At 31.1% G+C, this 12,373-nt stretch overlaps 2 protein-coding genes across 2 annotated transcripts; both read right to left on the bottom strand.

The window, feature by feature from the left end:
- Window positions 1-717: 717 nt before the first annotated feature.
- On the bottom strand, window positions 718-4,935 carry LOC135734501 (uncharacterized). The gene is made up of 6 exons (XM_065253348.2): window positions 4,853-4,935; window positions 4,357-4,710; window positions 3,933-3,980; window positions 3,663-3,815; window positions 3,460-3,494; window positions 718-2,762 (listed from the first exon to the last, which is right to left on the bottom strand). The coding sequence occupies exons 1-6, from the start codon at window positions 4,893-4,895 to the stop codon at window positions 2,658-2,660; spliced, it is 738 nt and encodes a 245-aa protein (XP_065109420.1). The 5' UTR covers window positions 4,896-4,935; the 3' UTR covers window positions 718-2,657.
- Window positions 4,936-6,474: 1,539 nt separating this feature from the next.
- On the bottom strand, window positions 6,475-9,460 carry LOC135734502 (uncharacterized). The gene is made up of 6 exons (XM_065253349.1): window positions 9,184-9,460; window positions 8,709-9,059; window positions 8,531-8,560; window positions 8,245-8,397; window positions 8,058-8,092; window positions 6,475-7,524 (listed from the first exon to the last, which is right to left on the bottom strand). Exons 1-6 carry the CDS (start codon window positions 9,224-9,226, stop codon window positions 7,414-7,416), a joined length of 723 nt encoding a protein of 240 aa, XP_065109421.1. The 5' UTR covers window positions 9,227-9,460; the 3' UTR covers window positions 6,475-7,413.
- Between the last annotated feature and the right edge of the window lie 2,913 nt (window positions 9,461-12,373).

Below are 12,373 nucleotides of genomic sequence, written 5' to 3'. Positions count from 1 at the left end.
ACATTTCATAATTTCAAGTTTTTGGTTTATATTTAATATTTAAGTACATTCAAACATCTAGTATTTTTTTTATTTTTACTTAAGTAAAAAGTACTTTTGTACTTTTACTCAATAAAAGTAAAAGTACACAATTTTTATGTAATTAGGTTTTAAATCAATTTTAATATGCAATATAAAAGGAATACACAATATGATTCTATGCTTTAGAATGTAGTGAACATTTTTAAGTAAAGTAAAAAATTTTCCCAAGACAAACACTCTGATAAATCACAGATTTACTTAAAATACTCAAGTAGTGTCTGCCTCTGGTATTCAATAAATAATGTTTCATCTTCGTAAACATCAATGGCTCATTAAGATAAAGCTGTGCACTGTAAAAAATCTTTGCTGCCTTAAATTTTTTTGTTGAATCAACTCAGATTTACAAGTTATTTCAACTTACTATTATTTATCTTGACTAGAGATTTGTTTCTATAACTACATGAGTTGTTATAACTTATAAAATATAGTTGAATAAAGTCAACTTCATCAGCAACTCATATCTTATCAAGATTTATAAGAGTAAGTTGACATGATTGTAAATCTGGGTTGATTAAACAAAACAAAATTAAGGCAGCAAAGATTTTTTACAGTGTGGGTTTTTGACCATCACTTGTATTTAAGAATACACAATTCTTTACTTCTTTCGACTCTTCTTTTGATTGTTTTCGGTTTTGCAGAGAGCAAAGAGACAAATGAGCCTCCTGCAGAATTTAAGGTCAATTCAACAACTGATGCACCTGAACAGCTCAATAAAATCTGAATTATATGGACTAGTGTGGGGAAGAGTATAGGCTTTAGATCTAAACAAGTTTGGGAAATAGAAGAAAAATCTGCAAAAAGTAATAAAAACACATTCTTAAAAAAATAAACTGATTTAATTAAACTTTAAAAACGGTGCTAAATAGCACTAAAAGTGATTTACTGGCCTGTGATCATATGGGAAACACTTTAAGTGTTATATAACACCTATGTAGAGCCAAAAATTGTGCTATTGTTACATCGCACTAAAACTACTGTTGAAGGGTAATTATGGTGTTAAGGCAAATACTCAAATGCATGGTTCACTTTTCTTTTAAAAAATAAGCCTAAATGAATTTAGTTAGAAAATGTCAAACTTTTAATAAGTTTAATAGTTACAAAATGAATAAATGATTTAGCAAGGGCAATGCATACAATACAGACTCATTCTTTTAATCATCTTAGTAAATTTTAATCAAACATTTTATTGTAAATCAACAAATTCAAGAGGAAACAAATCTAAAAACACATAAACATAGGCTAAGAACTTAAATGTTTGTGTTAAATGTCACTCTGTCAGTTGTGCATGTAGAGGTCTATGTGGTTTTAGCAGACGTGTTGAGTCTTGATATGTTTTTCCTGTAATGTGTACAGAAGTGGAAAAGCTTGTGTGCATGCTATATAGAAAAAAATCAATAAATTAATTTGAAGATTTAGTAAAAAAATTAATCAAATTGTAAACCTAACATTTTACTAGCTTAATAAAAATAATTGTAAAATACCCATGAATACCTTGTTTATCATCAATTTTACACAAATACTTAAAACTATAATTTCAGGAGAGTGATGGTCATTTATAATAATTATTTCGCTCCTAAATCAAATTTCTAATGAGTTAAATTGCACACCTGTACTGTATATACAAATACATTGCAAATGAAATACAGTTAACTGACTGTACTAAAAGGTTACAAAAGTGAAAAGTCTCTTAAATGCATATCAAATTATGATCCAAACAAAACTGCAATTTTAGAATAAGTTTCTAAATGTCTTTTTATGGATCTATTTGTGATGAGACCTGCTGTTTATTTAGCTGTGTTCAGTTATAATGTTGCTAAAACAATACAGTATTAAAACAATAATAAAGCACCCACTGTAACTCATTTAAACTTAACAGATGTGCATTTACATTTTTTCTTGTTTTTCTTTAATTTTTGGTTCCCCAAACTGAACCATTCAGTCAAGAATCTTTTTTTTTCTTACATTTTTATAGTCTGAACCTTATACACGACAAATGACATTTAATGCAACAGAAAGCTTCTCTGTGTGTGAAAAGTTTTTTATGAAACCAAACAACAAAGCTTGGAAGCGTTTAGGAAGTTTAATTTTTAAGAGTGTAGTGTGAAAACTGTTTAAGCATAGCAACTTAATTTTCATTGTTAAAATTTGTGCAAACACTGTAAAAAAGTAAAAGTTGTATCAACTTTTCTCAGTTTAAGTGAAAAACTTAAGAAGTTCCTAAAATATTCTTAAAAAACTTTTTTATCCTAAATGTTTCACTTAAATTGAGTGTTACCAATTGTAAAAAAAAATGTTTAAGTAGAGCAGCTTTCAATTTATACACAGTGTATAAGTTTAATAAGATTATTGTTTAAAAACAAGGAACCATCAACACAATATATTTACATACTATAAACATATTTAGAATATAAAAAACTCTTTCAATCATATCAATGTATCTTTGTCGTTATGGTATGGTTGTTACCAGAATTATCAAAACAGAGTATCAAAACCTACACATGACTATCAGTACTATTATCAGTACATTGAAGTGTTATTTATGAAATATATTATGAACAAAACTTTGAATATGTAAGTTATGTGGCATCAGTATACATCTCATACATAACTACTGTATCAGTTTGTCTTTCTCTTCTGGAGAAATGTACAGCAGAATACTCCACTGACTCAGGTTCCTGCTCCTGCAAAAAAAGTTTAAATACGCTTTAAAGGTTATATTCCAGAAGTCCGGTATGATTTTCTATTTTCAAAGTCTACAGAGTACAAAATAAAAAGTTTCCAAAGCGTCACAACCAGAAGTTAACACATAAAACAAAATTTTAAAATGAAAAGACTTATAATAATCTGTGTTAATGTTAATTTCAACAATTACTAATACTTTATTAAAATCTTGTTAACGTTAGTTAATGCACTGTGAACTAACATGAACAAACAATTATCAGCTTTATTTCTATTAACTAACAATAACAAAGATTAATAAATACTGTAACAAATGTATTGCTCATGGTTTGTTCATGTTAGTTAATACATTAACTAATGTTAACTAATAAACCTTATTGTAACGTGTTACCCATAAAACAAATCTGTATAACTTTTAATACTCAATAAATGCTTGATAAAACAATAACACCTCATACATTCTATTGCATTTAAATTCTTGTATCATAGTTGTTATGTTTATTTTGTGGGATGTTAAAGTGAAAAAACATCAGCATATTGCCAGTGTAATGATAAGTAGCACACATGATTATTAATTGAAAAATTTTTTATAAACGTCTTTCCTTTGATTGTTTTAAATTCTACTGTATCATGTTTTCTTGTGTATTTGTTAAAGTCTATAGATAAGACTTTGCCATCTTACTTAAACTTAAAGTTTACCTTGTAATCGTGCTGTTGTGCTTGGTGTTCAGCAGCTGCGGCACAAAGCAGAAAAATTGCTTTGATTTTGAGATAAATCAGTTGTCTTTTCCAACGCAGGTTTACTCACTATTTTACTTTTTATTCAGTATTTATTTACTAAAGTTTTCATTCTTTATTTGTAATTCATTTAATCTGTTTAACCCTTTGAAAAAATTGTTTACCTTTTCTCTGTTTCTGTCTTTTGTGTTTTCTAATAATACCAAAAATGATTAGAATATTGAAAGTAAAAATAATAAATCCACCAAATATGAATGTCAGGATAAAAAAGATGTTTCCAGAACAATCCTCAGCAGTCACAGATGATTGATTATGATCTATAAAAACAGACATAGAGTAGATTACTTGTACATTTAAATGATCTCACAATTAAGGAATAAAATATGAAAATAATAAAACCACATTTAAACGAAAAACAAAAATATCAAACATACCATTTTTTAAGGTTTCTGTGTCATTTTTTCTTGACATATCATTCTTATCTGTGAAAGTGAAAACAATTTACTGTTACAGGTCATTTAGTGAGTGGCATTTACTAAACTGCACTGGGTTATTTACAACCCAGCTTTCCATTGGGGCAAAAAGGGACAATTCCAGCTATTGGGTTAAATTAACCCAAAACATTTTTATATTTGTCCCAACAATAGGTTAAAACAACCCAGAAATTAAACTCAGTAGGTTTGTTTCGTTCATTTTGGCGAAATGCTGGATTGTAAAAAACAGCATTTTTGTTGTGTGTGGTGTCTTTCAACAATTCCTTTACATCACAAATGCAGACTTGCTTAAGAGAGAGAAAGACAAATAATGATAAATATATTATTATGACAATGAAATAGTACTATTTCTTAAACAGATTACCTTTCACTTTAAGTCTGGTTCCATTGCCGAATTTCATTTTATATCCCATAGCTCCACAAAAGTAGAGGCCAGCATCAGAAACATTCACATCCAGTATTGTTAAAGAGGTGGATTTAAGGTACAGATCCATGATCATCTGATTCATTGTAAAATTGGCAAAATATCGTGGCTCCACATTTTGACGACGACTCTCTGTGTATACCATGCACACAGTTGTTATTGGAACAGCATAAGCTGTTTGCTTGAACCAGCACAGGTCTCCAGTAACATGGATGTTGTGTTCACACCATATTGCAACATTTTCTCCTTGCAGAACCTCTATACTGACCGCTGGACACAAAACAGTGAAAAAACCTGAAACCCATTAAACGATGAAATTAATACGTAACATACCACAAAATTGCATTATTGTATTACTAAAATGTGTGATTTCACAACTGTCTAATGATTTTAAAATGAAAAACAACTGTATCTCATCAATTACAGTTTAAATTACCTGTGCCAAACAGCATTAAAGTTGTAGTTGAAATATGCAGCATTTCTTGACTCAAACCAGGGCTGAAGAGAAAATTAGGTGGACGATTTAATGTGTTTTATAAATTGTATAAGAAGGAGGAGTGGCTTTTGTCAAAGACTATGCTTGGACTGAAAAAATGAAAAGTCAAAAGGAGACACACAGCTGCAGAGAGCAAAAAATAATAATAAAAAACAAAATATGAAATTATTAAATAAATCGTCAACTGTGTGGTTACCATCATTTATCATATTATATTTTTTTCTTTTTTTAGAAAAACCTTTGCAATTATTTAGAAAAAAGTGTAAAATGTTTGAACTGAGATAGGGACTTTTACAATGTTTTTCACCAGCAGGTGGCGCTATATTTAGGTGTTTCAAGCGGTTCAAAACAGTGAATCATTTTTCAAAGCAATTGGTTCAATTGATTCGAAGCTTCGAAAAGCTTTGTTTCTCCCATCACATGATTGTAAAACATACAATAACTCAAATGAATACTGATAATAAAATAACCTAAATACATAATAGTAAAATAATTATTACACATAAATTGTTAAATTTACATAGATTATAATTGATTCCTTCATATTTTGATAAATAAGTAGTTCTTCAAACAAATGAAACAAAGCGTTACAAGGATAACAATTGACCAAGGAGATATAAGAAAGGGTATTTTGTTTGTGGTTATGGAAACTGAAACACATCTATAGTGTAAATGATGTTTATGTGGTTTAGCTGCAGTGAGATGTGTGATTGAATGTTTGGTTGTCCTGTGAGAAACGGTTAAACCATGCAAGTGCACTCGCTGCACACAAACATTTATTTTTAAGTTGGGCACTGGCTATTTCTTTTAATATCATAAAATTATTTGTATGAATGTGTTTTTTGAAAGTGTATTCACCTAAAGCTGTGGGTTTTGACCATCAATCTTCTTGCAAAAAAACATAACTTGTGGTTTTCTGTTTTAGAAACTAAAGCGTTATAGACTGAAGAGTCCTGCAACAAAATTTAACTTCCATTAAACAACAGATTCACTTGAACAGCTATCAAAATACAAAATAGTTAATAAAAGTTCAGTAAATGGAAGAAAAATATGCAAACATTTGAACAATTTAAATTGGTGTAACTATGAAATGTACACTGTAAAAAAATTCCGTAGAAATTGCAGCTGGGTTGCCGGTAATTTACCGTAGATTTAAATTTAAGTTTTTTACTGGCAATATTTTGTTCAAAGTTAAATGAACATTAAACATTTACAAGTCTTTGTCTTTACAGAGTAAAACTAAAAAAACAGCATCAAGCAAAACATTCTGGGAAACAAAATCTGAAGCAAAAAACAGAAAAAGGTTGATGATCATTTCTGGTTCCCAGAATGCTTTGCATGAGGCTGTTATTGTATAGCTTTATTCTGTAAAGATAAAGACTTGTTAATATTTAAAATTTATTTAACTTTGAACAAACTCTTGCCAGTAAATAACATAAATGTAAATCTACGGTATACCGGCAACCCAGCTGCAATAACATTGTAATTTCTAGGGATTTTTTTTACAGTGTAGTGTATACTTTTGAATGGATGTTATTGTCTGTTCTTATTTATTGGAGGGAAACATTTTCTTGTGTTGTGAAAGGGCCGGAATGAATCACACCTAAACTTGACTCACCCTACCTCATAAGTCCTCTGGTAAACCTCAAACTGAAGGCATACAGGCTAGATGTGCACAATGACTTATGGCTGTCATGAAACTCATGGCTGGTTACCAATGTCAAGCTCAGGAAATGCAGCTCAAGTAGACTTTTACACACATTCAACCAGAAATTCAAATGACATGAATAAACATTTTTGTTTATTCAAACAACATGTATTTAATTACAACTTAATTTATTTAATGTGTTTTACGATTTTACAAATAATTTTTCTGATTAATTGACTTTTGTATTAACATTATTGGCTGTTATTTGTTCATCCTGCAAGTGAATGGTTGCATGTTACAGCTTCAGCTGCTCCATTAAAACCTTTTATAAGTGTTAAAATGCCAAACTACTGTAGGAGAAGGAGAGTAATGTGGTTTTATTTAAAGGGGTGTGGTTTATTTTATAAAACTATGCCAAACCTGTCGATCAACAACAAAACAGCAGTTCTTGGCAAACACACACTGTAAAAATGCTTAGTTATTTAAAAACCCAGCGTTGGGTCTAAAAGGGACAAACTCAGCCCCGACCAATTCAAATCTGTCTAATATGACCATATTCTCTATAAAACTCACTTATTACACATATTCCTATACTATAACTTCAGCAATATCAGCATTTTGTTGGTATCAGGATTAGCAAAAAGCATGTATCAAAATAAATAAATGAATAGCACAAAATGTGCTGGGTTGTTTTAACTCATGGTTAAATAACAATAAACCAGCTGTTTTCCAATACTGACCAAACCCTGGATTAAAACAACCCAGCACTTTTTAGAGTGTAATAGTAACAGTAACGTGCTGATTATAAAAATAAATATTTTATGAACAAAAGTTTGAATAAGTGAGTTATGCATCATGTGGCATCAGTATACATCTGATACATATCAGTACGCTCTTCGGCTCTCTTGGGTTTCTTTTTTGATAAGTGCACAGCAGAATATTCCACTGAATCAGACTCCTGCTCCTGCAAAAAAAAAAAAAAAACATATTCATATACAGACAAAAATATAGAAAATATAGGCCTTAAACTAAAACTTCCAGAAGTTAATACAAAAAAAATACAAAATATAAAAATTTACAAGCTGATATAAACAACACATAATTTCAATCTTTAGAACAGGCATACTGTATAATAAAACTTAAACAAATCTGAATAGCTTTAAATTTTAATAATAATGATGAATTAGTTTAACTATACAATAAAGTAGTTGGAGTAATATAGTTGATTGGTTTATTTTACTGTATATTTTTTGGATGTTTGAAGGGGTAATTTAACCAATAACATCTGCATATTGTCCACATCAATAATTTACCCAGCGGTAGAAAATATCTAACGTGTCAAAGAAATGCAAACACAAATTATGATGACTTTTTAATCAGAGGTTTGCTCTGACTTATAAACTGAGATTGAAATGTTTTGAGTTTTTATGTTTTAATATTTTTTATTTTCATTAGTGTTTCAAATTGTAAGACTCCCCCCCCCCTTTAAAGTTTTACCTTGTGATCTTGCTGTTGTTCTTGGAGTTCAGCCGCTAGAGAAATTGAAATTAATTGTTTTGATCTTGAGATAAATAAAATTTGTTTCCGAATTTTATGTATTTATTTACAAAAATATTATTTTCTATATTTGTAATTCATTGTAATATATTTAAAACGTTTAACCATTTACCAAAAGGACCATCACCTTTTCTTTGTTTCAGTCTTCTGTGTTTTCTGATAATTGCCCAAATGAGCAGAATATTGAAAGTAAAAATAATAAATCCACCAAATATGAATGTCAAGATTAAAAAGATGTTTCCAGAACAATCATCAACAGACACAGAGGATTTATCATGATCTATAAAAATAGACATAATATTACTCTTACAATCAAATGACTTCACAAAAGAGCAATAATATGAAAGTAAACACAAATCAACATCCACATTTTCACTACTAAATTAAAAACTGAACTAAAATATCAAACATACCATTTTTCAAGGTTTCTGTGTCATTTTTATCTGAATAAATAAAGACAATTTACTGTTATGAGTCATGACATTTACAAAGCTTTGCAAAATTTACTTTTTCACAATGCAGACTCAATTAAATGAGATGAAAACAAAATGGACAAGACAATAAACTAGTAATATTTCTTAAACAGATTACCTTTCACATCAAGTCTGCTTCCATTGCCAAATTTCATTTGATATTCAGCAGCTCCACAAAAGTAGAAGCCAGAATCAGAAACTTTCACATCCAGTATTGTTAAAGAGGTGGATTTACGGTACAGATGCATGATCATCTGATTTATTGTGAAATTGGAGAAATATTTTGCCTCACCACTTTGAAAACTATGAGTGTACTTCATGCACACAATTTTTCTTGGTACAACATAAGATGTTTGCTTGAACCAGCACAAGTCTGCAATAACATGGATGTTGTGTTCACACCATATAGCAGCATTTTCTCCTTTCAGAACCTCTATACTGACCACTGGACACAAAAGTGTTAAAAATCCTGAAACCCAAAAAAGTGAGAAAAAAGATTACACTTTGCATTATTAAAATCTGACTCCACAATTTAAAGCTCTCTTATGTATCTAAAATTGAACCTGTATCTTACAGTAAATAATCATTCTTACCTGTGCCAAACAGCATTAAACTTGTAGTTGAAATATGCGGCATTTCTTTACTGAGTCAAAACAGGGCTGGAGAGAAGATTAGGTGGGCAATATCAATGTGTTTTATATGCGGTAGAAGAAGGAGGAGTGGCTTTGTCAAAAACTAACTGTGATTGGACTCCAAATAAAAATATCAACAGGAGACCCACAGCTGCAGAGAGACAAAATAATCACAAAATATGAAATTAAACATAACGAAAAATAAACATGAGCGTAAACATACAGTGACATATCATAAATAAATCAGTGTTGTACCTTATAATGGTTCCTTTCCTAAATACTGGCTTAACATTAAAACAGGCCTTGTGTCTTATTGGTGTATAGTTGATTTGTCTGTCATCTAATTGTTTTCTGTAAGATTAAATCAGTTTAGGAGATGTGACCTAGAGGTCAAAGGCTTTGACAACATTTAGTGCAATGGTGCTGTGGTTGAGTCTGAATTCGTCTCTAATGCTGATGTTACAATTTCCTTATCTTTTCCTACACTGATTTTTGGATAAAAATTGTGAAATTTCTTTTAAAATATATTTTATGATCTAAGTCATATAGCTCTCATAATGAGTGATGCGGTTGCTCAAATCTCTTCATTAAGCTGTATGATTTGAGATAACATAATATATTCATAACATTAATGTTGTGGGACTTGTTACACACCAAAAATGAATACTTAGTTAAGCATTGGTAACAGTTATGGTTACATTATTTACATTTAATGTAGTTCTAAACGTAGGTTCAGGAGGAGCCTAAACATTCAGGACTGTCAATCATCATTAAAAACATGTAAGGCCATCTCCATGCCTCTGCGCTAGCTGCAATTCTTCTGGCATAACTCCTCCTTCCCTTTTGGGTGTGTCCTTTTAAATGCAAATGAGCTGATGAAATGCAGACACTGATTGCCATGATGGTTTGATGAAATTGAAACTCAATTATGCTGTCAATTTTCTCTCTCTCTCTCTTTAAAGTTATCTTAGTCTGATCTGTTGAATGTCACTGTAAAGTTTGTTTTCACGTTTAGTTTAGTGTTAGTCTAGTGTTGTATTTATCTTTTCTTGTTTTACCCCCTTGTGGGTTTTGTTTTTCCCAGTTTGTTTAATAAAATCCCTTATTAAGTGTGCTTACAAAACTTAAAAAAAGCACTTATTGTTCTTCATAAGTTTTCTTATTCCGCCCTAATTTTTGACCAGCTCCTGTGACAAGACCGTTTGAGGCAGGCAGTGCCGCTCTAAGTTGCTTGAAGACATGAGGTCACAGATCAATGTCGTTCTTCCGCCATATTGGATTGAACAGAAAAGCTAAAAAAAAGATTCACAGGTTACAAATTTTGTCCGAACTTCACGAAACTGGACGTATACATGATCCTTGGACCAAGTCTCACAAAACTTACTAGAAGGATTTTTTATTTTTTTAGAAGCGTTTGCCCATCACCGTCCAAAAGATACCTGTGGTGTAGTCGCCAAACAGGAAGTAGTTCATTTCTCAGGAAATCTTTCACATATTGAAACCAAACTTTGTACATGAACTTGGGACTCCAATGTGAGGATGCACAAGATAAAAAACATTCTACAATTTTACATCATTTCACAGATCACGTTAGTGACCGGCGGCACCAGAGCCCAAATCCATTTTTTGTTTCTTTAACGTCTGCACTGCACGTCAAAAATCCTAACACTTTGGTTATCATACATTTTTTATCTTACATTGAACACTTAAGTAATTATAAAATTATTTTCTTTTCAGTTCTCTAAGCTCTTTAAATGTTAAAACACATTACAACATTTATCCAGGACCAAACTGCTACACAGGCCCCAACTTAAGTTTTCTTAAGACATAAATTGAGAGCAAAACATTAAACACAGACTTTTCTGTTTCCCTATTGATCCAACTATAGCTGCATCAAAATTGTTAGACGCCAGAGATCCAACTTCAGATCCAGTTCACTAGATCTTTCTAATGTCAGGGAAAATCACTCAGTCTTACTGTATAATAGACTTGTGAAGACAATATAACACCAACATAACATCAGCAGAAAAGTGCACTTGTCTCCACCCTTTTTTGTTGTCTTATAGACGGTTTCAGCAGTAACAACATAAACAAATATAGCATAAAACATAAAAACATAAATGGCTTTTGTGGAACAAGCGTAACTTCAGGTAAACTTCCACAAAGAATCAATAACAACAAGTTAGCTTGTTATCCGTTTATTTAGCAAAGCTAAATAAATAACAAGCAGATTACCTTAGTTCAAATTATAGCTAAAGCGTATAAAAAACTACACTGAGCAAGCGTTACTGTGTAAAATGTCTACTGTATAGTGTATACAATATTAACTACCGATCATCTGCCAAACCTCCCTTCATATAGCGGTGATTCATGATCGCTGTCTCCCCTCGTCTTTAGGAAACCAAAACATTTATTATTTTTAACTAGGGATTTGTTCCAGAGTTCTATTATCACTAGTCCGACCATTAAACAAACAGAGACCAGAAGTTAAAAAAGGGGTCAAAATATGTACCCCAGCCATCACTGAGGGTATGCCTTTTCAAAAGTACAGCTGTGCATCTAAAGAGTTCATATTGGCATCTCAAAGGTAAATATTGGTACCAAATGTTTTAATTTCTGACTGTATTGGAACATGAAGACCTTTTAAAAGGATACCGCCTCAGTGACAGCTGTGGTTTGACCATTTTTTTTAATCACTTCTGCATTACTTTCTTGATTATACTTCCATGATTTCATATGTAGTATACTGTATTATACTCTATTTTAGATAACCACAAAAACAATAATCACTTCACTTTTAATGAGTAAGTTATAAATAATTCAGACTAAACAATTAAGTATATCAGATAAGGACTTTAAATAATGACTGTGTGTGAAGGTATGGTTGATCATGTAAGTGGAGAAATACTAAATATGGCCAGATCACAACTTTGTCCTTAACTATGACACTGAGGTGTGGTTGCAGTATATGAGGTATGGAAACTTTTGCCCACAGAGATCAAAGCAGCATTTAAGGCCTGTGTTTTTTTTCTGTTTTCAGAGTCAAAGGTTGACCGCAGCTTAGACGCATTGAATTTAACGTCTTCAATGTGAATGTGCTCTTTGGCTGTGCATTGTCAAGGCCTGTGTGCTACTGCACATCAACACAAAA

The sequence above is a fragment of the Paramisgurnus dabryanus genome, chromosome 1 (assembly GCF_030506205.2).
Source record: "Paramisgurnus dabryanus chromosome 1, PD_genome_1.1, whole genome shotgun sequence".
NCBI classification, from domain to species: domain Eukaryota; kingdom Metazoa; phylum Chordata; class Actinopteri; order Cypriniformes; family Cobitidae; genus Paramisgurnus; species Paramisgurnus dabryanus.
Note: the sequence above shows the minus strand (reverse complement) of the source record. Positions and strands in the feature narration are given on the sequence as shown.

Coding starts and splice junctions, on each gene's coding strand:
- LOC135734501 (XM_065253348.2), bottom strand. CDS start 4,895: ATGCTGCATATTTCAACTACAACTTTAATGCTGTTTGGCACAG. Junction 3,981..4,356: donor AACCAGACTTAAAGTGAAAG/GTAATCTGTTTA, acceptor TCACTTTCACAG/ATAAGAATGATATGTCAAGA. Junction 3,816..3,932: donor CACAGAAACCTTAAAAAATG/GTATGTTTGATA, acceptor CTGTTTTTATAG/ATCATAATCAATCATCTGTG.
- LOC135734502 (XM_065253349.1), bottom strand. CDS start 9,226: ATGCCGCATATTTCAACTACAAGTTTAATGCTGTTTGGCACAG. Junction 8,561..8,708: donor AAGCAGACTTGATGTGAAAG/GTAATCTGTTTA, acceptor TTATTTATTCAG/ATAAAAATGACACAGAAACC. Junction 7,525..8,057: donor AACAACAGCAAGATCACAAG/GTAAAACTTTAA, acceptor TTTTTTTTGCAG/GAGCAGGAGTCTGATTCAGT.